The sequence below is a fragment of the Syngnathus floridae genome, chromosome 3 (genome assembly GCF_059516105.1).
Source record: "Syngnathus floridae isolate MCC-2025c chromosome 3, RoL_Sflo_1.0, whole genome shotgun sequence".
NCBI lineage: Eukaryota > Metazoa > Chordata > Actinopteri > Syngnathiformes > Syngnathidae > Syngnathus > Syngnathus floridae.
The window spans coordinates 2,590,611-2,616,855 of record NC_142415.1 but is presented as its reverse complement, the minus strand read 5'-3'; the positions used below and the strand labels follow the sequence as shown (position 1 = coordinate 2,616,855).

At 43.0% G+C, this 26,245-nt stretch overlaps 1 protein-coding gene across 3 annotated transcripts in view; it reads left to right on the top strand.

Annotated features, from left to right (window-relative positions):
- il16 (interleukin 16) overlaps nt 1–26,245 on the top strand; it is a 65,666-nt gene that overhangs the window by 25,995 nt on the left and 13,426 nt on the right. Inside the window, exons 5-15 of one of the 3 annotated variants that reach the window (XM_088371479.1) lie at nt 4,755–4,872; nt 5,091–5,234; nt 5,484–5,589; nt 6,460–6,608; nt 6,755–6,862; nt 7,509–7,623; nt 8,221–8,294; nt 12,342–12,459; nt 16,798–16,915; nt 21,213–21,345; nt 22,717–22,804. In XM_088371479.1, the coding sequence (XP_088227605.1) occupies nt 4,755–4,872; nt 5,091–5,234; nt 5,484–5,589; nt 6,460–6,608; nt 6,755–6,862; nt 7,509–7,623; nt 8,221–8,294; nt 12,342–12,459; nt 16,798–16,915; nt 21,213–21,345; nt 22,717–22,804 (1,271 nt within the window). Of the gene's footprint in view, nt 1–4,754; nt 4,873–5,090; nt 5,235–5,483; nt 5,590–6,459; nt 6,609–6,754; nt 6,863–7,508; nt 7,624–8,220; nt 8,295–12,341; nt 12,589–16,797; nt 16,916–21,212; nt 21,346–22,716; nt 22,805–26,245 lie in introns of all 3 variants that reach the window. The other 2 variants (XM_088371477.1, XM_088371476.1) reach the window with 2 other exon arrangements.

Below are 26,245 nucleotides of genomic sequence, written 5' to 3'. Positions count from 1 at the left end.
ACAGTGTGGATGTACGTAGGTCTGAACAGAACCGTAATGGTCGAAACTTCAGCAAATTTAAAAGCACTGTCATACTCTTCCTTCTCCAGACAGTCATTGGTACCTTTGCAACATGGTGAAGTCCATAGAATCCTCAAAGAGATCAACAGAGAACTTAATTTCTCTTCCTGAGCAGAAGCCACGAATATAAAATGATAGCAAGGACACTAAACATTTCAAGAGAGACAATAGGAAATGTAATTGGCTAAAATGGACCATCCCAGCTCCATTGGTTCTTTAAAACTAAAGGCACAGTGGGAATGCAATATGTGTGCGACAAATGCAGGATGCCACCAACAACTGCTCTCCTAAAGCAAAAGGTGCTGAAAAAGTCCCTCCATGACAGTTGAGGTGTCACGAATGAGTGGAGAAAGGGCGATCAATTGCAGCTTGGACTAGGATTTATTGAAGGGAAGGGAAGTGGGCGAACACAGACACAAATGGGACAGAGACTCACGGACAGCAGACAGGCAAACTGAAGTCCACTCGGACACGGAACACAAGACCAGGGGGAAAATGAACGAGCAGGACAGGAACACAAGGCGCAGACAGACGGGAGACAACAGTAGACACCGTTGGGGGATATACACGGGCAGGGTTTAAATACATCGGACAACAAGAGGGAGGAGGTGACAGACATTACGGTAATGAAGGGATGTTGCTGAGGGAAGTTGCCAGCCGAGCGTCCTCTGGCACGGATGCGACATGAGGACCTGTGAAAGGACTTGTCAGAGAGAGGTACTCATCTTTCAACCAGACAATAAGGTTAACTGCAGTATCAGAATCGGAATCAAAATTAGCTTTATTGGCCAAGTTTGTGCATGCCAAACAAGGAATTTAACTCTGGTTGATCCCAGCCTCTGTACAACATTTAAGTGACTAACAACATTCGGGTGACTAACAACATTTAAGTGGCAAGAGCAGGATGTTATTGCCCAGCGATGTTCTGAGATTCTATGAGTGGTGTGAGTTCATCAGAGCGACAGCCTGGGGGAAGAAGCTGTGTCTGTCTGCTGGTATCAAGATCTCTGTGCAAGAATTCTCTGGTGCATGCCCCTGTGACTCCAAAGCACAAGGAGTTGACTCCAGGATGCCAAAAACCACGTAGACAGAACAAAAATACTGTTCTCTGGGCTGACGAGACACAATTTTAATTTAAAGCTATGTTTGGAGAAGGAAGCATGAGGTCTATAAAGAAAAAAGAGCCCCTTACCTATTGGGGGGACCTTGGCACCAACGATTGGGGCGTACCAGCTCCTGCAATGTTTTACCTCGAGTGATGTCATACGCAGGGATCTAAAGGGAATCAACTTAAGCCCATAGGTGCTGAGAGGTCCGTTTTTGGATCTCGGCCACACGAGTGCCGACAACAACTTTGTGGTCAACAACAGAGTCCACATGAACTCCAGGGTGAGTTCGTTGTTCAGTGGCTTTGGTATCTGAGATCCTGTTAGCACGATGCACAATTCGAGTCAAGGCATTGAGTGCAAGCTCAGCAATATTGTGGAGAAGTGGCAGCTGAGGCTGAGAGTTCATTCAGGATTGTCTGCCTAGTTGTGTGAGAGCAAGAACTCGGCACTGTCGGACCGAACATTTTCTGGAAGGTGGCTAATGACGCTAGATTTGTTCTGGCCCACTCCTTCTTTCAGCACTTGATAGTTCAGAGCTGTCCGCGGGTAACAGGTTTGCTCGGGCTTGAGGCAGGTAAACTCACCAGGTTCTTTGTGATTGAGTTCAGGAATAGTTGTACGGGAGCCATGGTAGGCTGCATTCATACTGATGCTCTGATTTGAGGGCCAGGCATAGGTTGGGGCCTGCTTGGGTGTGAACAGAACATTGCAAGGATCATGGACAAGGGGCTGGCATGTCGTGGCCCAATGGTGAGTTAAGAGACAGTAAAGCGTGCCCAACATTGGCTCGTAATTGATGTCTGTATTAAACAATCAAAGTCAAAGTCAAAATCTGCTTTATTGTCAATTTCTTCACATGCCAAGACACACAGTGATCGAAATTACGTTCCCACTATCCCATGGTGACAAGACATAGTTCACAATCTACATGCAAGTAAACAACACGAGAAAATAAAACAAGAAGGCACAAACAATGAATAAATAAGAGTGATGAATAAATAATGAATAAAAAAATAACACAATAAATAAGTACAGGACGCTACGCAGAAGGGGGAAGAGAGTTCAGGATCCTAACAGCCTGGAGAACGAAGCTGTTGGTGAGTATGGCGGTGCGGGAGCGCAGGCTCCTGTACCTCTTCCCAGAGGCCAGAAGATCAAACAAAGAGTGTGCGGGGTGACTCACATCACTCACAATCGTGGTCGCCTTGCGGGCGAGATGTAAATGCCCTTCAGGGAGGGGAGTGAACCACCACTAATCTTACCAGCCGTGTTCACTATGCGCTGCAGGGTCTTCATGTTGTATTCAGTGCAGCTACCACCCCAGACAGCGATACAACTCGAGAGGACGCTCTCAATGGTGCCACGGTAGAATGTAGTCATGACGGCCGGAGGAGCACTTGCTCGCCTGAGTTTCCGTAGGAAGTACAGGCGGCGCTGAGCTTTTTTCGCCAGTGACGCGGTGTTGGCGGACCAGGAGAGGTCCTCACTGATGTGCACCCCCAGGAATCTGGTGCTGCTCACCCTCTCCACCACAGCACCGTCGATGGTCAGTGGCAGGTGTTGGGTGTGACCCTCCTGAAAGTCAACAACAATTTCCTTGGTCTTGTTGACGTTCAGCAAGAGGTTGTTGTCCCTGCACCACGCGGTCAGAAGGGCAACCTCCAACCTGTACTGAGTCTCGTCACCCTTGGTGATGAGACCCACCAGAGTCGTGTCGTCAGCAAACTTCACTATGCGGTTGTCGCTGTAGGACGCAGTGCAGTCATGCGTCAGCAGGGTGAAGAGCAGCGGACTGAGCACACAGCCTTGGGTGGCCCCCGTGCTCAGCGTGATGCTGGCGGAGATTTTGTCGCCAGTTGCAGAGGTAGGTACTGAGGCCCAGCTTGTCGAGTTTGCAGATGAGTCTTTGTGGCACAATGGTGTTGAAGGCAGAACTGAAGTCCACAAACAGCAATCTCACATACGAGTCCCTCCTCTCCATGTGGGAGAAGGCCGAGTGGAGGGCAGAGCAGATGGCAGGACAATGATGTCAGGACTATAATTCCACCGGGAGAAAAAACTCAAAAGTGATTCAATGGTATTTTGGGGTTACTGGCGGTGGATTTACTGACCACGCACTTTTTGGGTGGAGTCTGCTCAACACATCAGCCAGAGAAGGCTTAGTCAACGTCCTGTTGTATTGTCAATGAGGGGCGGCTCGGTGGCACACTGGTTAGCACGTTTGCCTCACAGTTAGGAGGGTGCGGGTTCAATTCCACCTCCGGCCATCCCTGTGTGGAGTTTGCATGTCCTCCCCATGCCCGCGTGGGTTTTCTCCGGGCACTCTGGTTTCCTCCCACATCCCCAAAACATGCTTGGTACGCCAATTGAGCACTCCAAATTGCCTCTAGGTGTGAGTGTGGATCGTTGTTCATCTCTGTGTCCCCTGCGATTGGCTGACAACCGATTTAGGGTGTCCCCCGTCTACTGCCCAATGACGGCTCCAGCACCCCCGCGACCCCCGTGGGGACAAAGTGGGACAGAAAATGGATGGATGCATGGATAAATAAATGTCCAACTTGCTAAAACATTTTACTGCATACATTACATTACTTGTACACTACATGATTCATATGACCACTAAAAAAAGCAAATCCCCGTTAAATAATGTAATATCCAACCATCCATCAATCCATTTTCTGAACCGCTTAGTCCCCACGGGGGTCGCGGGCGTGCTGGAGCCTATCCCAGCCGTCATCGGGCAGTAGGCGGGGGACACCCTGAACTGGTTGCCAGCCAATCGCAGGGCACACAGAGACAGACAACCAATCGCACTCACACTCACACCTAGGGACAATTTGGAGTCTTCAATCGGCCTACCAAGCATGTTTTTGGAATGTGGGAGGAAACCGGAGTGCCCGGAGAAAACCCACGCGGGCCCGGGGAGAACATGCAAACTCCACACAGGGAGGGCCGGAGGTGGAATCGAACCCGCACCCTCCTTACTGTAAGGCGGACGTGCTACCCAGTGCCCCACCGAGCCGCATAATGTAATATGATAATGTAAATATATAACAATAACATAAGAATATATAATAATGTAAATATGAATGTATATAAGGGGCGGCTCGGTGGCACACTGGTTAGCGCGTCCGCCTCACAGTTAGGAGGGTGCCGATTCGATTCCACCTCCGACCCTCCCCGTGTGGAGTTGGCATGTTGTCCCCGTGCCCGTGTGGGTTTTCTCCGGGCACTCCGGTTTCCTCCCACATCCCAAGAACATGCTTGGTAGGCCAATTGAGCACTCCAAATTGCCCCTAGGTGTAAGGTGTGCTGCCCGATGACCGCTGGGATAGGCTCCAGCATGCCCGCAACCCCAGTGGGGACAAAGTGGTACAGAAAATGGATGGATTGGATGGATGAATATATAAAAAATCATGTGGCGGTACCAATCAATCCTTTTTTAAGATACCGAAAAAGACAAACAAAAAAGTAATGAAAACGTGCATACAGTACTGTATTTAACATATTTTTTTTGCCATTAAATTTGTATGTCTAAGAACTATCGTGTTCTTAACAAGTGTTCTTTATTTTCTGTTTTCTCAGCGGTCCCAACTTCCCGAGCCAAGACAAGGTGGTACCTTTTAACGGACAGTATTTAAGCAGTGGTGCGTGCATAGAGGGTGGTGGAACTAAAAGTTTCCATACTAGAGCCTATAGAGAGGTAAGAACATTTAAGTGATCACACATAAGTAACATTTGTTGAGTTGTCTAAGTTCTTTACATGCCAGAAAATACAACCTTAAAATGGTGTTATAATCCGAGGACCCCTTGTGGTAAAACACGTTGGGTGCAATCACGCTTTGTAAACTGTTTGAGGTCTTCACTTGTTCATTTGCCATGGAAGTTTTTAAATATTTTTTGTTGCCACATTAATTGCAGTTTATTTCACCGTGTGAAGATGCTCTACATCAGCATATACTGACCACAAGTCTTCAACACCCATCTCTTATTTCCACGTCAGATCAGCTATCAATGTCTGCATACTTACTAGATAAAGAACTTTTAGCCAACAACAATCTCAAGGTAAATACTGTATGTTTTATCACCTAAGCTAATATTGTGAATACTACTACATTTTGGACGTGTTTTTATGCTCCTTTTCTGTGTGTGTGTGTGTCTGTGTGTGCGCGCGCGCGTGTGTGCGCGTGCGTTTGCGCACGCGCGTACTTATGCGTGTGTGTGTGTGTGTGTGTGTGTGTGTGTGTGTGTGTGTGTGTGTGTGTGTGTGTGTGTGTGTGTGTGTGTGTGTGTGTGTGCGTGCGCTCGTTCAAGTTGCCTATTCCAGAGGTCAATGAAGAAAGTTGCCACAACACAGAAACTTGTCAGCAGAGTCCACCAGGCCAGATGAGCAGCAATAAGACGTACTTCAATTCACATAGTGTGTATAAAGTTATACTCTTGTGTATTTTAGATATTTATTTACCAACAGCAAAAACCCACAAAGCAACTATCCTGTTTTGGTGTGTGTATATCACCTGGTAAGATTTGAGATTGGGGTAAAGTAAAACCTAAAGTCTGTATATTCTGCCCAATACTTTTGTCACGGAAAGATCTTTACAGTTTCTCACCCACCCCACCATGCATAGTTGCAGTTAGGGTATGCTATAGAAATGTGTGTCAGATGACAATGATAATAATTTAGCTAATGAATTGATCTCTACAAGTATTCAGGGAATGTCTCACAGTGTGCTGTTATTTTGTCTGAAAGAAATTTGATGAAGTCCCAAACATGGTAAACCAGACCTTCCCAGCACGAAAATGAAAATTTTGGCGGCTGTCTATGATTATAGTGCCCAAATTGTTGATTGCTGTAACATTTAGGTGATAGCACCACTTTAAATTTTTGTCCTCCTCGCTCAGGTCTGCAACAGCGTGGACAGCCCATCATTTGAATAATATTTCACAACCAAAATAAAACCAAAATAAATAAAAGTGAAAATAAAAATGAATATAGAAAAATAAATATGGAAATAAATAAATAAAAGACATAAACACAGTCTTATACACACCTACACACTTAACACACCTACACGCACACATACACCCCCCCCAACTACACACACACATTAATGACAACCAGTTCAGGGGGCCTTTTGCATGAAGTCAGCTCTGAGAATCCCATTTTCTGGAGGTCAATACCCTTTGTTTATTGTCATTGTTAACCTATAGACCCAAACCAATCCACTTTCATCTTGAGACCCAAGTGGCTATTTTGTTGTTTGTCTGATTCTATACATGTTGTATCAAGGTGTGCATCCTTATTGGATTGGTGATTTGGACAGCATTATTATGAAGAACGCTGACATGTATACCAACGACTCTCCTGGCAATTGTCGTTTATATGGGAACAGAACTTCCCTATCCCAGCAACTGAACCTTTTGCACAATTCACTTCAGGTACAGAATCTTAAGTGACATTTTTCAAATTATGTATAGTTAATATAAACATACTAAATATTTTAAGACGGACATACCAACTGTCATGAAACTGACTAAGGACTGTAAACTGGAATGTGTTTGTACATTTATTTCATTGTCTCCAGCATGGTCACCCTTTGCGCTCTCTGAGCTCTACACAGCTGACCAACCCCAGCAGCAAAACCCAAGCCTTTATTATCTGTAACATTGTGTTGATGAAGGGCCATGGCAAGGTAGGGACTGTTCAATACTATCATTACATTGAAACGGATATACTGTAATATCAATACACACTTGGACAAAATTGTTGGAATGAAAATAAACCTACAATGCTTACTAAAATAGCTTGTGTGTATACCAGGAATCTTGGTCTCAGCTGCAAGTCATGGGTACTCAAATAGGTCAATGACACAAACCACATAGCTAGTAGCTTATAACAAAAAAATTAAATGTATTTTGAAGAGACGTGATCTAAATCCTACTGAATATCTGCAGTACCAAAAAGCTGAAAGATTGTCTGGAAAGATTCAGTCTGGAAAAGGCATCCTTCAAATTTGAGACAGTTGTAGCAGTTACATAAATCTCTTCATTGTGTTGGTCTCAAAAGGCCGTGACAAATAAAAACAGTCATTGTTTTCTGTTAAAACATTTTAGCCACCCTTTATAGTTTATATTTTTGTTGGCATGCAATTTAAAAGTCAAAAGCGAGTCAAAAGCAGTGCTTTGCTTAACTGCTCTTCTCCTACACTGCTAAAAAACAACTACTGGACAATTGTAATTTTCTTCTATAGCTGTCTATACAATGACAGATTAGTTGAGAACATATCTTTTTTTTCTTTTATATTTGTAACAATACTTTTACAACAAATGTATTTTCAGGGTCTGGGCTTCAGCATAGTTGGTGGGAGAGACAGCATGTATGGACCAATGGGGATTTATGTCAAGACCATTTTTCCTGGTGGTGCAGCGGCTGCTGATGGAAGGCTACAAGAAGGTGAGGGCTACTTTTTTAATGTGTAAAAGCGGTCCTCAGCTTTGCCAACAAGTCCCATTCCTACAGTGGCAAAGTCAGTACGTGCCACGGTCTGTAATTAACCTAATGCAGCAATTAAACAGTAAATCCTGTAAATATTTTAAGAACAAAAATATGTTGGGATTAAATACAAAACAATAAAACTATGGCAGTAATTGTGCAGGCCTTCTTGTTCTGCTTCACTGCAATACAATATACAGCGCTGTGCAAACTGGTTCATTGAGTGATGTTCAGAATCTGGAGTGAGGACCCTCTGTCCTCAACCTTTAGACCAGGGTGTCCAAGTCCAGTCCTCGAGGGCCGCCTTCCTCCATGTTTTCCAAGTTTCCCTCGTTAAACACACCTGATTCAATGATCAGGCTCCTGCACAGGTGTGTTTAACGAGGGAAACTTGGAAAACATGTAGGAATGCGGCCCTCGAGGACTGGACTTGAACACCCCTGCTTTAGACTGACAAACCCTAATAATTAAAAGAGTAGCACAATATTTATTGCCCCTGTGCTCAGATGTGTGATAAAGATGCAACAATGAATATAAATATTATGATATTGTGTGTAGGCGATGAGATACTCGAGCTCAATGGGGAGTCACTGCATGGATTGAGTCACGATGATGCACTTCACAAGTTCAAAGTAAGTTGCCCGCCTCTTTACTCCGTCCGTCTGTCCATCCATCCAACCGCTTATCTGTGCGAGGGCATGCTGTTTGAACAGAACGCCTTTGTTGACCTGATAATTTCATGCCATAAAGAGAGGCTAAAGGGGCGACAGACCGATACATACGGAAATACATAATTTGGAAATAAAATGCTCGAGGGGCTTAACTGGGGTTGCAGACATTTCTGACGGGGCTACAACCCCCTTAGCCCTGGTGTAGTGCCATCCCTGTTGTGTAGCTGCCCGCTTTCGTCATCACGGGACAACTTTGTCTCCGTGCGTCAAATTCAGGGGCTAAAAATGACATCCAGTCAAGGTCTGTTACATCGTTAAAACAAAAGATAACTAAACCATGGTAGGTTCGTTCCCAGTTCTTTATCTTTAATGCTCGCTATGCTAACAGTAATTACCAAGAGGCCGCCTTCACAGTTTGACTATTTAATGTATGCCAGAATGATTGATGCACAGCTGTGGAGCCTTTTCTGTAAGATGTGGAATAAGGTCTAACTCCCAGCGCCAATGTTCCTGCTCTTATACTACTCTGGGCCGCCTTCCTGCAAGGAGGCGACTCTGCCTAGCCTGTGTGATAATGTGTGACCTTGTAGTCTTAACTGAGAGCGACTTCTACATATATGCAAAGAGTGAGAAAAGAAAGCTAATGAAGCAAGAGAAGGGTTACAGCGATATAACGGCATAGCTCAAGCTACCTAGCTAATCACATGTGCCAAAGAGGCCTATTCTAACAACCATAAGGTGATCAAACCGCAGAGTTTATTAATTTTTCTTACCAATACCGTTCCATCAATGTCTGGCATCCCTCGAGTACGTCTCTGTAATGATGGTGGTCAATGTCTGGGTATTTTTCTCCATATCTTTTAAATAAATCACTCAATTAAAAAAAAATATTTGGTCCAAATTGCTGTAAATCTACATTACATTACTTCAGCTACAATATTGTGCCTCAATAAATTAAAAAACTATTAACATTCTGACTCTTATGTAATGAGGCACAATGCCGTATTTTTCTGACTAAAAGTCGCTCCGGAATATAGGTCGCATTAGCCATAAAATGCACAATAACGTGAAATAAAACATATATAAGTCGCTCCAGAGTATAAGTCGCATTTTGGGGGAAATCTATTAGGACATAATCCAACACGAAGAACAGATATGAACGAGCAACAACAGGTTAAATGATAGGTATGCTAACGTAACATAAACACAATCGAAGAGCTGAGAACGGGCCTGACGTAACATTCAGAGTTATTCAAATAACTATTACATAAATAACACGTTTATAAAACCATCTGTGTCACTCCAATTCATTAAATCCATCGATCGTCCTTTATGTCAACATAAATGTGCGCCACTGACAGCAGTTGCACTTCAAAATATTCCACAGGCCCATATAACGATATATAAATTATATATCAAATAACTATTATAGTCTAGTCAAGTCAAGTTTATTTGTATAGCCCTAAATCACAAACAGGCTCAAAGGGCTTCACATAGACAAAAATTGACAATTATTCTCAAAGTATCTCCTGATCTTAAGCTCCCAAAAGGGCAAGGAAAAACTCAAACAACCCCTGCCAGGGGAAAATGAGAAACCTTGAGAAGGGACCACAGATGGAAGGATCCCCCTTTCAGGATCACCAGGCTGCAATGGATGCAGAGAGGGCACAAATGATACATAATATGAAAATCAATGAAAAAGTGGATGTCCGAGACAAAGCAAAGATCTGCCGGAGGTGCCCTCGATTTTCCTGGCAGTGTCTTCAAGGAGGGTAAGCTGCAGTTTCCTCATCTTGAATTGGTCCCCGAGAACCCAGCTAGCCGCTATCAGCTTTTGCGCCACCTAACCCCCTCCCCAGCCAGGGAGGGGGTGGGCAGAGAGAACAAAACAAACTCCGGCCGAATCGGCCACTACAAGTTAGTTAAAGGCCATCTCATAGAAATGTGTCTTTAAACGTGTCTTAAATGTTTCTACTGAGGTAGTAGTTCTAATATCCATTGGTAGGGCATTCCAAAGCTCTGGAGCCCGAATAGAGAATGCTCTTGAACCTGCAGACATTTTCTTGGCCCTCGGTGTAACTAAAAGACTAGCGTTTTGCGAACGAAGGTTACGAGACGGAACATAAGGAACAACTAGGTCGACGAGATAGGAAGGCGCTAAGCCATGCAGTGATTTATAGCTTAGTAGAAGAACCTTGAAGTCACATCTTAAATGGACCAGGAGCCAATGTAAGTTGGCTAATATCGGGGTAATGTGATCAAATTTTCTTGACCGTGAGAGCAACAATATTATCAAACCATCTGTGTCACTCCAAATCGTTAAATTCATCGATCAAATTCCTCGTCCTTTGTCAACAACGCCGCGCGTGTGCCGCTGTTGTCAGCCTCGTCGTTATTCCACAGATCTAGTATATAACTATAATGGAGCGTTAACAAAGTACCAGGAAAGACGTGGGTTTGGTAAACGGCTCTTTATTTAACAAAACAAGAGTTCAACGAGCCAACAACGACTGAACTGTAACGATAAAAACATATACAAGTTGCCACACAAAATAAAATATATCAAATAACTAAATTATAAATAGTTCACCACCACACGGCCCCAAGCACCGGTGTCGACTTCCAGGCGTGTGGCGGCGTGGACTTCCATCTCCGGAGGTGGCACTTCCAGCCACGGAGGTGGCTGGGACCTACGTAGCGTAGGACCGGGGGTGCGTAGGAGCAGTGTCCGAGCCCCATCCACCGTCCCTGGACAGCCACCCGGCCGAGCGCCGGCCCCCGACTTCCATCCACGGAGGTGAAAGAGAGCTCCGTAGAGTAGGACTGGGCGTGCGTAAAAGCCATGTCCGAGGCCCATCCATCGTCCCCAGACAGCCACCTGGCCGAGCGCCAGCCCCTGACTTCCATCCACGGAGGTGAGAGAGAGCTCCGTAGAGTAGGACCGGGCGTGCGTAAAAGCCATAATAGTTTTTCAAACCTTCTGTGTCACTCCAAATCATTAAATCCTTCAAACTCTTCGTCCTCTGTGTCACTTACAAACAAAGGCGCTAATGTTGCCGGTAGTACGTGGGGCCCTTCGTCATCCCGTGATCGAATCTTTGTCCTTTATGTAAACAACTGCTGCACTGCGCCGCTGACGTCACTTGACGTTCAAATTACAGTAATCCCTTGCTTCATCGTGATTCGTTTATCGCAGTTTCACTTTTTTTTTTTAATTTTGAAAATTTGTGAAAAAATTCACATATAAGTCGCTCCACAGTATAAGTCGCCCCCTTAAACTATGAAAAAAAACGTGACTTATAGTCCGAAAAATATGGTATATTTTGGCAGACGTGACTTTATTCCATGACTGACTGCCAACAAGTCAGACAAGACACAAGGCATCAAAGTAAAAAAGACAATATGGTGTATCAAAGGACACACATAGAACCCCTCCCCTGACTGCAGGCCTGCTGCGAGAGGCCCAGTCCTAAGGTCAGCCACACAAGAATATTTTCTTTATGGGCATGTTAAATTTTGCAATAATATCGATATTGCAATATCCAACATCCATATTGCATATTTTTCCAATATTGTGCAGCCCTACACTGTATAATGTTTTATGATAGATATGTAAATGATCATGCAAGTGCTTAATGGCGTTAATAAGAACCTTCAGCTGCAGAGAGGGTTCTCAATTCTCTTAAATCAGACACGGAGAAACTAATCCTTGTGATATGTTGAAGTAGTTATAAGTAGAGATGTCCATGTAAATTTTGGTGCCAACTGATAGCTGTTTTGGGACATTTTAATTTATATGGATAGTATGTACAAGGATTTCCAATGGGGAAATTGTGATTGCTTCCTTCCGCGACGTCATCAATCAAGACAAGGAGGGGAGGGGTGTGTCTCTTGATTAAAATTGGCTGTTTTTAAATGGAATAAAATAGGAAATGCCAACTTTATTCCTTATCCTGGTTAAAAAATACATAAACTGGGCTTTACCGTCTCTTTAATGTTTTTTTACAGCAGATCAAAAAGGGCCTATTGATTCTAGTGGTGAGGACAAGCCTGCGAGTGGGAGCCTTGTGTGGCCAGGCCCAGGTCGCTCAGCTGTGCAGATCACGCTCACTCAACTCCGCCACGGGTATGGCTGGACTCGGTGATGAGATGAGAGATTATGACTTCAAAACTTGCAACAATTCCATCATTAACATTCCAAGTGCACCCACTAAAGCAGGGGACCGTATCATGATGGAGATCATCCTGAATAAAGGTCAGACTCACTAGAATTGTGATCAGGTCAACTGTTGTTTTCTCCATTGTTTTAATTTAATGCAAGCATGGAAATTACTTTTTCATTAACATGGCATGGTTAGTTTTTGTTTGCGTGTGACAGCTTTTGATCACTCAACCTGGATTGCTTTCGGAAGTGAGGTTCAAAGGAAGTTATATTCTGTGCCATAGGCCAAAAATAACACTTATCCTCTCACATACCATAGTGATTGGCAAATGAAGCTTCAAATTAGCTTCATGAAAGAGTTGCTGTTTTGAATCCTCTAGGTCAGTGGTTCTCAAATGGGGGTACGCATACCCCTGGGGGTATGTGGAGGTTTTATAAAAATATATACCGGTATTAAAAAAAAAAAAACACACAAAAAACAGTAAGCCTGATTGTCTTGAGAATTAGTTATAAAAAGTTAGATGAAATACAAATGTATGTTTTATATTCAGTATTCAATTTTAATCCTTAATAAACGGACTCTCCACAAACCAGTAGCAGTCACCTGCGGTTGCCTTGATGATGCACTGTAACATGGAGATGTGGTTAAAGTGTAGCAGCGATGCTGCTGTTGAAAACACGGAGAAACAAGTAAAAATGAAGGCAAAACCAGAGCCGACGAAGTACCGACAGTACATGGAAGATTATTGTTTGATGGGATTTACGTCAAGGCGAGGATTTACGAGGCGGCTCGGTGGCGCACTGGGTAGCACGTTCGCCTCACAGTTAGGAGGGTGCGGGTTCGATTCCATCTCCGGCCCTCCCTGTGTGGAGTTTGCATGTTCTCCCCGGGCCCGCGTGGGTTTTCTCAGGGCACTCCGGTTTCCTCCCAAAAACATGCTTGGTAGGCCGATTGAGCACTCCAAATTATCCCTAGGTGTGAGTGCGAGTGCGGATGGTTGTTTGTCTCTGTGTGCCCTGCGATTGGCTGGCAACCGGTTCAGGGTGTCCCCCGCCTACTGCCCGTTGACGGTTGGGATAGGCTCCAGCAGGCCCGCCACCCCCGTGGGGACTAAGCGGTTCAGAAAATGGATGGATGGATGGGATTTACGTCTACAAGTTGTAACCCACCCAAAGCGCTGTACTTTTTTTGCGGGGAGAAATTAGCCAACGCTAGCATGAAGCCGGCACATCTCCAGCGGCATCTCACCACAAAACATGGATGCCATGTTGGTAAGCCACCAGAGTTCTTCAGGAGGAAACTTTCTGACTTCCAGTCATCCCAAGACACAATGCGAAAAGCCTCCACTACATCAGCCAAAGCCCTGGAGGCTTCTTATGCGGTTTCTTTGCTCGTAGCTAAAGCCAAAAAAACGTTCACCACAGCTGAAGAGCTGCTGCTTCCCGCCGCTGTTGTATTGCTAGACAAAAAATATAAAAAAGGGCATGTGGTCAGGAGGATTTCACCTGCTTTCCTCAGGTGGATGCTTTTCTCTCCAATGAAGATGTGGAGACAGCTCCAGTGAAGTTAGTCGTAGTGGGACATTTGGCTAACTTGATAAAGGGCTTTCATTGCTACTTTGCTGACATGGAGGAGAAATCTGCACGGTTGGATTGGGTGAGAAACCCATTTCTCTTGTCTGAAGCAAAGAGAAGCAAGCTTCCTGTCACTCACCAGGAAAAACTGATGAAAGTGGCATCTGACCATGGCCTGCAGATGAAGTTTGGCGCATCCACTCTCACACAGTTTTGGGTGTGTGTGAGGCAGGAGCACCCTGAGCTGGGACAGAAAGCTTTGGAGCAGCTGCTGCCCTTTGCCTCCACATATTTATGTGAGACCTCCTTCTCTGCAATGACTGTGATTGGTCAAGTTGATTATTTTTAAAGCGGTCAAGTTGATTATTTTTTAATGAGCAAATCTTTATTTATTATTAAGTTATCAATTTATTTTGTAAACAAGATATTATTTATTTATAATTACCGTAATTTTTGGACTAAAAGTCGCTCCGGAATATAGGTCGCATTAGCCATAAAATGCACAATAACGTGAAAAAAAACATATATCGTGAGTCACTCCGGTATATAAGTCGCATTTTGAGGGGAAATTTATTCGACAAAATCCAACACAAAGAACAGACATGAACGAGCAACAACAGGCCAAATGATAGGGATACTAACGTGACATAAACACAAACGAAGAGCTGAGAACGGTCCTGACGTAACATTCAGAGTTATTAAAAAAAACTATTACATAAATAACACGTTTATAAAACCATCTGTGTCACTCCAATTCATTAAATCCATCGATCGTCCTTTGTCAACAATGGGTGCGCGCCGCTGACGGCGCTTGCACTTCAAAATATTCCACAGGCCCATATAACGATATATAAATTAGATATCAAATAACTATTATATAAGCAATAATATTATCGAACCATCTGTGCACTCTAAATCGTTAAATCCATCGATCAAATTCCTCGTCCTTTGTCAACAACGCCGCGCATGCGCCCTGACGTCAGCCTCGTCGTTATTCCACAGATCTAGCATATAACTATATTGTAGCGTTAACAAAGTACAAGGAAAGACGTGGATTTGGTAATCGGCTCTTTATTTAACAATACAAACCTCCTGGCGTGTGGCAGCGTGGACTTCCAGACACGGAAGTGGAAGAGAGCTCAGTAAAATAGGACCGGGCGTGCGTAAAAGCCACGACCGAGCCTCATCCATCGTCCCCGGACAGCAACCCGGCCGAGCGCCGGCCCCTGACTTCCATCCACGGAGGTGAAAGAGAGCTCCATAGAATAGGACCGGGCGTGCGTAAAAACCATGACCGAGCCCCATCCACCGTCCCTGGACAGCAACCCGGCCGAGCGCCGGCCCCAAACTTCGATCCACGGAGTTGAAAGAGAGCTCCATTGAATACGAGCGGGCGTGCGTACAAGCCATAATAGTTTTTCAAACCTTCTGTGTCACTCCAAATGCTTAAATCCTTTAAACTCTTCGTCGCTTAGAAACAAAGCCGCTAATGATGCCAGTACTACGTGGGGCCGGCCCTTCATCATCTTCGTCATCCCGTGACCAATCTTTGTCCTTTTTGTAAACAACCGCCCCGCCCCGCCCCACCGCGCCGCGTTGATGACGTCAGTTGAAATTAAAATTATAGTAATCCCCTTGCTACATCTCGGTTCGTTCATCACGGTTTCACTTTTTTTTTTTCTGAAAAATTTTGAAAAAAAAAACACATATAAGTCGCACCTATTATAAGTCGCCCCCCCACCCAAACTATGAAAAAAAACACGATTTATAGTCCGAAAATTACGGTAAATAAAATATTCAACATATAAATCAATAAAACAGAATACAAGTAGACACCGTTGCAGACTTATTTTTCTGTTTCCTTTTGGCCTTTGTGTCGTCAGTTTGGCTATTATTCTTTTTCTCATACATGTCAAGAAACCTTTATATCTTATGTCTTTATATACTTTTTTGAACAGTTTTATGTTTGCACTATTTTTGCGCTCACTTTCTAGACCATTCCACAATTTCACCCCACAGACAGTTATACACATACTTTTCATAGTTGTTCCGACCTTTACTCTCTTAAAATTTATCTCCCCTCTCAGATTGTACCCACAGACAGTTATACACATACTTTTCATAGTTGTTCTGACCTTTACTCTCTTAAAATTCATCTTCCCTCTCAGATTGTACCCACCCTGCCGTTCCATAAACAAATTTTGTATTCCGCTCGGAAGAAGGTTATATCTTGCTCTGTACATAATTTGAGCTGTCTTGTGTTTAATCAGATCCTTGAATTTCAAACTTTGTGTTGTTATGATTAGTGTGTTTGTATGCTCCCGATATCTCTTGTTAGTGAGTATTCTTATTGCTCTTTTTTAAAACATGCCCAATGGCTTTAGGTTGGACTTGTTGCCTTCAAGCCTATATTGAATAGAGTAACATCTTGAGAAGCTCAATAAACGCATTGACTAGTTCATGACTTGAAGCCCCATTTTCCCATCACTATCAACATTTCACACAACAAAAATAAAACACACACAGCAAAAAAAACAAATCCAAAAACAGTCTCTGTCTCACTCTCCCCTCACTCTTCCTGTGCAATATAGAAAATGAATATCAATATAGTGTAGGTTTCTGCTTTATTGTAGATTAATTCAATCACAAGTTTCAGTATACACTTCACAAGGAGTTGTTAAATACCAAAGGAAAAATACAATCTATTTAAATCTTTTTTTTTCCTAGAAGCCAGTGTTGGTCTGGGCATCGGACTGTGCTGTGTTCCATCCACTGACAGATGTCCTGGAATCTACATACATACCTTATCACCCGGATCTGTTGCTCACATTGATGGAAGACTTCAGTAAGGGCTCGTAAATTATCTAAATAGAAGTATATATATCTAAGTATATAGTGCTTCTGTGTACCAGACACCAGTCATGAATATTGTGTGTTGCCCAACAGCGTTTCATTAAAAAGTACCGTATTTGCCGGTGTATTAGTCGACCTTTTTCAATCCAAAATCGACCCAAAAAAATCGACCTCGACTTATACACCGAGTCATAAAATTTAACTTCGTATTCATCGCTTCAAATGTGGTGGTAACCAAGGCCGTTTCTCATGCATCTCATTGTGCGTGGGTGTGCGTCCGTCAGGCTTATCAAACAGCGAGAAACTGAATCATTATAAAGCGTTCGTCGCATTAACACGCATCCTCAGCAACAATTTCAAATATTCTCACCTCAATAACGGACATCGAAAGCCAGGCAGCGACGATGACTGCTAGGGGGAAGTACTGGGTATTGAGCGAATGTGCGAGTCATCGCGCGTCAAGCAACGACAATAACTACCGGTACGTAAACATTCAATCGCCATGTCTAAATGAATGTCGTTGGCACTTAGAAAATATTCGCCAAACTTGGCCAGACTTCCAGGGGAAGAGGCCGAATTTTCACTTGTTCTGGCCGACCGGAGGAACCAGCCGAGGCGGACACTTTACGGCGGTTGAGTCGTTGGCACTTAGAAAATATTCGCCAAACTTGACCGGACTTCCAGGGGAAGAGGCCGAATTTTCACTTGTGGTGGCCGACACCGGGAACCAGCCGAGGTGGACACTTTACGGCGGTTGAGTCGTTGGCACTTAGAAAATATTCGCCAAACTTGGCCAGACTTCCAGGGGAAGAGGCTGAATTTTCACGTGTGATGGCCGACACGGGGAACCAGCCGAGGCGGACACTTTATGGCGGTTGAGTCGTTCGCACTTTGAAAATATTTGCCAAACTTGGCCAGACTTCCAGGGGAAGAGGCCGAATTTTCACTTGTGGTGGCCGACATGGGGAACCAGCCGAGGCGGACACTTTACGGCGGTTGAGTCGTTGGCACTTAGAAAATTTCGCCAAACTTGGCCAGACTTCCAGGGGAAGAGGCCGAATTTTCATTTGTTCTGGCCGACATGGGGAACCAGCCGAGGCGGACTCTTTATGGCGCAAGAGCCGTTGGCACTTAGAAAATATTCGCCAAACGCTCTCGATGGGACAGAAGACGACCTTATCTGGGAAGAGGAGGAGGAAACTGAGGATAGAGAAGACCAAGAAGATGCCCTTTATGACGACAAACTAAACGATAACGAATGGAACGAGCTTTTCGGAAATAGCAACGATGAAGACGAATTTTGAACTTTATGTACTGGCAATCACTTGATAATTATAATTTGTTGTTTCTTAACTAAAAATAAACCAGTTTCTAAGAGTGTTCATTGTTGTTAGTCTCTCTCGGCGCGTAATATCACAGGGTCATGAAGTAAATAATATTTAAAATGGCGTATAGATCGCTCGCTACAAACTCGCGAATTTGAACACATTTCGTCAATAAATTTCGCATATTTCTGATTGAATTTTGAAGTTTAATATAATGCAACAATTGAGCTCGACTTATACAAAGGATATATCATAAAATCGTAAATTTCCGTCGAATTTTAGGGGGTCGACTTATACACCGAGTCGACTTATACACCGGCAAATACGGTAGATTATAAAGTGCTACTCCAAATCAGTCGGTTTTAGAAAAGTACTAAAGAATATTGCACATTTTTCATCTACCAAACACATTCAAGAGCTACTAGGTACAAATAAAATGAGAATTCTGCATATTGAACTGCACAAGAAACTACACATGGCTGTTTAGTACACTGAAGACAACATTGGTGTAGTTGGTAACACATGGCCACAGATCCACTCTCCTACATGCTTCTTAAAGGGGACCTTCGGGGCACCAAAGGTTAGGGTTAGGTGTGCTCCCATATTTGCCAGCTTTCTTATATGACATTGAGACGTCTTAACAAATACATTCGACAATAAATTTCCTTTAATACAAGTGTTGCCAGTAGTTATAGATTGCTCGTCAACTGCCACTCACATGGTAACATGAGTTGGTTGGGCTTGACGTGCTGGGACAGCTTGTGCAAAACCCTAAACCTGCCTGGTCTCGTGGTGTGTCTTTAATCCATTACCTGGAGGGCAAGAGTACGTAGGGGAGAGGACTAACAAACCAATTCCACCCACCCCAACTGGTCAGGAATGGCCATTGGTTTGACATAGGGCATTCTGTAAAATATCCCATATGCTACAGAGGCAGCAACAAAAGAAACAATGACAACTGGATGTGAAGGCCCACAGGAACACCAAACTTGTATGTCCGCCTCCGATGAAATCCCTTGGGAAGTTGGTTGTGCGAAGAAGTGGGTCCTGAGCACCAAAAGCAACCTCAATTTTGACTGGAATGTTCAAAGCATGTTTGAAGCTGGAAAGTTGGCGCAGATCACCAAGAAAATGAGACGCTACTACTTCAATATCCTCGGGATGAGTGATGCGAGATGGACTGATTCAGGATCAATCAAAACAAACACTGGAGAAACAGTTCTATACTCTGGGCGAGACGATGACCAGCATCAAGAAGGGGTTGCCATCATTCTCAAAAAGAGCATAGAGAAATCACTCTGGAACACAATGGAATGGAAACCCATTGGCAACAGAATATTATCAGACAGATTCAAGGGGCAACATCCTTACAATTATACAAAGATACTTTCCCACCAATTATGTCAAATAAGAGGAAAAAGACAATTTATATGACATCCTGCAATCAGAAGTCCAAAGAACATCTGCCCAAGACCTTCTTATAGTCAGCGGCGACCTAAATGCAAAGGTTAGCAGTGATAACAACAACTACGAAAAAACCCGGTTGCAGAATAATGAACGACAAACAAAGAATAGCTTCATTCTGTCTAGCCAACATTGATCATTGGAGGCACTCTGTTTCCCCATAACAACATACACAAACTGACATGGCTTTCACCAAATGAGAGAGACCAGAACAAGATTGACCATCCAATGATCAATACCAAATGGAGACATTCATTGAGAGATGTAAAAGTGAGGGGAGGAGCAGATGTTTTCAGCGACCATCACCTTGTAACAGCAGCCATCAAATTAAAGTTGAAAAGATCAGGACCGACACCCAAAGGTCCCCTGAGATTTGACGTCAGCATGCTGAAAGACCCATCCATAAAAAGGAAACTCATAATACAACTCTGAAACAGATACCAAGATCTCTCCTGTACTACAACGGACAATGTTAGTGAGACTGACATCAAACAACATTGGACAAATATTGTCGAAATATACAAGGAAACCAACAAGAAGACTATCCAACACAAGAGTAGACGGCATAAAGAATGGCTCAATAGGGAATCATGGCAGACTATTGAAGAGAGAAAGAACTTGAAATCCAGAATAAAGAACACCAAATCAGCCAGGATCAAGCAAGAACTCAAAAGTCCAGTACCAAAGTACCAACAAACAGGTTAAAAAGCTAACAAGAAGAGCCTACCTAGAATTGGCAAGCGCTGCTGAAGAAGCAGCATCACATAATCACCGGGGAAAAGTTTACAAAATAACAAAACTGATATGTTTTGCATTTTTATTTCATTAAACCATGACCATGGTGTCAGAAGCAATGACTTCTTTATGTGTTGATACAAATTTGAACCTTGTTAACTCTCGATTCTGTAAATGTGAGAAGTGCACTTATTGCTACTGCATACAGTAAAATAAATGAGAGATAAATGAGCAAGCTTCAGGTCACTCCTGGGTCTGGGAGCAGATAAAGGTCTAAAATAACAGCTGCACTTTGGGATTAAGCAAATGAAAACCCAAGTCACGTTTTCGGCAGGTTGACATTAAAGAGACGTGCATGGTGCTCAGTGCGCAAGATGCTGATGGTACATTACAGAAGTAGACGGAAAGATTTCTTCAGCCTGAGAGTGGAGCACGGTAGTGACAGCAACCTGTCACCAAAGCTAATTGGCCAACATAAAAAGGTTACACAAATCAGAATTAATCTCTTTCTTTAATCTTCTTCTTCGTGTGTGTTCATAATTGTTTAAATTGTGGCTCGTTTGAATAATGAGGAATTGTGTTGCTTGGGTTAAGATTAGAGTTCGGGTTAATTTTATTTATTTTTTTAAATATTTTTTAATTGATCGATACATAACTACATGTCAAATCTAAAAAAAGGGTCTACTTTTGAATTGCTCTGCATTTATTCCTAATGGAGTTTTTCCCTGTTTGTTTTCTATCTTTGGTTGGACCTGCTATTTTCAGGTGTGGGGATGAGATCATGGAAATTAATGACAATGTGGTTTATAACATGGCACTAAATGACGTCTACACAGTCCTGAGCCAGTGCACACCAGGTCCAGTTCAGGTTATCATCAGTCGACACCCTGACCCCAAAGTATGTAATTCCACTTAATTGTTGTATACTTTTATTATCTAATGCACTACACTATATAACCACACTTACTTGCAAAGTTATGGCTAAACTTTGTTGTGTCTTCCGTTTCTGAAACAAAACTGTGCGAACTGCCTATACTAACTTTCCTTCAAACTCTGTGGTATTGTTTCTGACTATTATTATTTTATAGCGTTCTAATTTCTGTCTTGAGAGATAGGAAGGAGATTGGCATGACTGGCAATGGTTATTGTATGGCCTATCAATCAGTCCATTATACTGGACATAACTACCGTATTTTTCGCTCCATAAGGCGCACTGGATTATAAAGCGCACCCTCATTGATTTTTTTATTTTAGAAATTATTTCATATATGGGGCGCACCGGATTAAAAGGCGCACGGAATAGAAGCTGTACTGCAACAAACTGAGGTTCACTAGGGTTGCGGTATGCATCCACTAGCCAATAACCAATGAGCCCTCCGTAAACAATCACGTTTCTCAAACTATCTCCTATAAAAGTGATCGGAACCGACTAAAGTTCGATCTAACACATTGGTACTGCTTACTTATGTTTCCCTTCCATATCGATTCGTAAATTTACTCGAAACATTAACGGAACAGCCTATTTTGAAATAAAATAGCCTCGTGCATATAGCAGCTATCATTATAGCATTAGCCACTCGCAAATTCCCATGAGCCTCAGCTCGCAGACTCCCATGAGCCTCAGCAAAGTGTCATGGCGGCACCCTGTAAACAATCACGTTTCTCAAACTCCCTCCCATAAAAGTAATCGGAACCGACTAAAGACTGATTTATCACATTGGTGCCGCTTATTTATGATTCCGTTGGATATTGATCGGTAAACGTACTCGAAAACATTAACGGAACAGCCTATTTTGAAATGAAATAACCTCGCAGGTACAACAGCTATTCAGTGACACCCGGTAACCACGGTTGCCGTAATGCTGGGAAGCGATGCGACCTTGTAATATACTAGTCGTACTAAAACGTACTGAAACATTTTGGCAGAGCGCTGTGTACAACCAGTATGGATCAACAAATTCATCAATTGATCCATATATAAGGCGCTCTGCATTATAAGCGCACTGTGGTTTTTTGAGTAAATTTTAAGTTTTTAAGTGCGCCTAATAGTGCGGAAAATATGGTACATCAAATACAATATAATCCAATGTTATCAAACTAATATAAATATTTTAAGGACATGTCACCAAGTCTGACTTGTATGAACTGAGTGAGCTGTTAAACTGGATTTAGATTGAAAATGTAATAACTCTTCTCTTCTCATATCCCAAATTGTTAACATGTAACCAATGCGACTTAACTGTGCCTCTACTCTTTTTGTATTCTTTAGGTATCAGAGCATCAGCTGAATGATGCCATAGCTCAAGCTGTGGAAAACAGCAAACTGAGAAAGGACAAGAACCAGTGGAGTATTGATGGTAATTTTAAATCCCCACCCGGCATCTATTATACAGTCTTTACATAATTTTGGTGTTCTTACCAGCACCAAAATTATGATCACCTATTAACTCATCAACAAATCAAACAGGAAATAACCTGAACCCTAATAGGAGTTTGAGGTGGATTTATTTTACTAATGGCATTCACCGTATGTGGCACTATATTAGAAAATGTATCTCAAGAGTTGGCCATATATTCTAAAATTAATAGCAACATGTGGATGGTAAGATTATTTCTATGTATTGATTAATATACAGTATTATAAAATACATTGCTGTCCAAAAGAAAAAATGTAAGTTAATTACATTTATACCTTGATTTACAAGAGTGCTTAATCAACAGCAGTCCAAATCACATTTTGCATGACATTCATTATATTTATGTCTGTCCGTTCATCCATCTATCCATCGGTACCTTGTACTTCGAAAGCATACCCCACAGAACTCCCAGAGGGACGCAGTCGAACGCCTTCTCCAAATCTACAAAGCACACGTAGACTGGTTTGGTGAACTCCCATGCATCCTGGAAAATCCTGCCAATTGGACGTAGAGGAAATCTGTGTTCTTTAATCGATTGGTTTTCTTAAAGTAACTTAAAGGGAGGGTCAACCGAGGATGGTTCATTTTTCACTAACTAGCCCCGTTTATACATTTTTTTAATCAGGAAAATGAAAAAAATGAAAATACCCACATTTAGCTCAGTGGTCTAGTGGTAGAGTGTCCGCCCTAAGACTGGAAGGTTGTGGGTCAATCCCCAGCCGGGTCATACCAAAGACTATAAAAATGGGACCCATTGCCTCCCTGCTCGGCACTCAGCATTAAAGGTTGGAATTGGGGGGTTAGATCACCAAATAATTCCCGAGCGCGGCACTGCTGCTGCTCACTGCTCCCCTCTCCCCCAGGGGATGGATCAAAATCACGCGGGGATGGGTTAAATGCAGAGGACACATTTCACCACACTCAGATGACAACGATCATTGAGACTTGGGACTTTAACTTTTTAATGAGGAGTTGGGCCACACTCCCCTCCATGTCTTGGTTGATGACGTCACAGAAGGAAGAGATCACAATTTCCCCATTGGAAATCATTGTAAAGACTATTGCTTAAAACTTAAAAAAATGGCTATCAATTGGAACCAAAACTTACATGGACATCTACTTCAACATATTAAAAGCATTAGCCTCTCCGTGGCTGATTTTAGAGAAACTAGAAGCCTCCCTGCAGCTGAGGTGCCTTGCCCAGTCTGTTTCCTTTCACCAGTCACCAACGATGTGTTTCGAAGGCTTTGTGGAAGCTGAATTGTTCATACATTGTTATATAGTCAATTGAAATTGGTAAGGGTTCATTTGACTGACATTTCCCCTGAAGTCCTTGTATGGGGTTGTTAGAATAGGTCTCTATGGCACATGTGATTGGCTAGATAGCTTAAGCTATGCCTTTATCTTGCTTTGACCCTTCTCTTGCTTTCACTGGCTATCTCTTCTCTATGACATTCTTTGCACATACATAGGAGTTGATCTCAGTTAAGACTGCAAGGTCACACATTATCACACAGGCTAGGCAGACTCGCCCCCTTGCAGGAGGGCGGCCAAAAGTATGAGTAGGAATCCTGGAGGTGGAGTTTAGGCTCCACAGCTGTGTCGCGATCTTTCTGGCATACATTAAATAGTTAACCTGAGAAGGCAGCTTCCTGATTATTATTAGCATAGCGAGCATTAAAGATATAGAACTAGGACGAAATATAACAGGGTACCATCTCCGCCGCCTATTTGAAAAGGAGGCGTTTTAAACGGCCACACTCAGCTGAAGGGTCGGCCTCCTCGCTGGAAGTCTGGTGCTAGCAATAGTTCCAACAAGACAACCTCCAGGCGTTGTGACATGGTCCGGGTTGAGCCTGGCTGAGTCCGGACTTGGCTGGCAATTTTATGTTTGTAAATTTCCATTTTTAGTCATTAGGTTCCTTTTCGTTATTTTCTTTTCTTTATTTCCTTTTCCTCATTTTTATTTTATTTTCCTTGTTCACATTCTGCAGTAGAACGTAGGTGCGTTCATAGACCACTCACACAGTTTGAAAACTCAATACTCTCATGGATGGAATGGAGCAGGGTGACCAAATGCAGCTTGGACCAGGGTTTTTTGGAGAACTCAAAGACAGACTATAAGAAGCTCGACTAGGGACAAGACTAACTGAACAAAAAGACGAGATAAAGACAGGGACGGCGACGACAGACGAGACGAGACGAGAACAATCCGACGGGTGTGACACGCAAACAGGACATATACGCGACAAGTAACGAGAGGCAGGTGACTGTGATTAGTACATAGATTGAAAGACACAGGAAGGGAGGGGCGAGCACACAGACACTGGCGAATACAAGCACCAAAAAGCAATGACGAGGACATGAGCACATGGCAGGGGGTACGTGGAAGCAATCAAATACTGCATAATAATTAAATGCGGAAAATAAGGCAATGTAAAACATTTTCATTTAAGAAAAAGTCACACAGGTTTGCATTTGTTATATCAGCAAAGATTTGAGATAAAATTATAAATGACTGAGTATTAATGTTCTACTGCAGAATGCGAACAAAAAGAAAGAAAAAAGAAAAGAACCAAGGAGCGTGGGTTTGGTTCCCACTCCCACAGTGATGGTGTGAACGTGAGTGTAAATGATTGTTTCTCTCTAAATTTGTCCTGTGGCTGAATGGTGTTTAGGCTGTTGTCCTCCTTTTGCATAAAGTCTGCTGGATAGGCTCCAGCATCCCTGCTGGATAAATGGTTTTCAAAATGGAAGACTCTTTCAACAGTTCAAGACAGAAACTAAGACAAACAATACTTAATAGATATAAATATATATAATATATAATACAAAAGGAGCACTGCAAATCCAGTCCTCAATTCAGTCTGTGTGTTTAATGCAAGTCACAGTCTCCTGCCTGTTTCCTCTTGGAATTGAGAAAAATTGTAACCCCTTTCCACTCTGATTCATACACCCGTTCACGAAACAGCTAGTTTTGTTGATATTGTTTGGAACGAATAGAGTGGCGCCTCGGTTTTCGAACGTCCTGGTTCTCGAACAAATCGGTATTTGACAAAAAAATTCGAGACTTTTTTGCTTCGGATGTCAGACGAAATTTCAGTTGTCGAACCTCGCAAGATGAGCCGAGAGGACCAACTGACTCCGTTCGTTATTACATTCTAGTTACTCTGAGGATTGCATCAACTCTAATCATGCCTCCAAAGGAAGCAAGTGGAAGCAGTAAAGCTGATCATGGCAAAAAGAGGAAAGTAGTGCGCAAAACGATTGAATTTAAAAAAGAATTAATCGCAAAATATGAGTCCGGTGTGCGTGTCAGAGTTGGCGCGGGAGTTTTGCATGGCAAAATCAACAATAAGCTCGATCATGAAAAACAAAGAC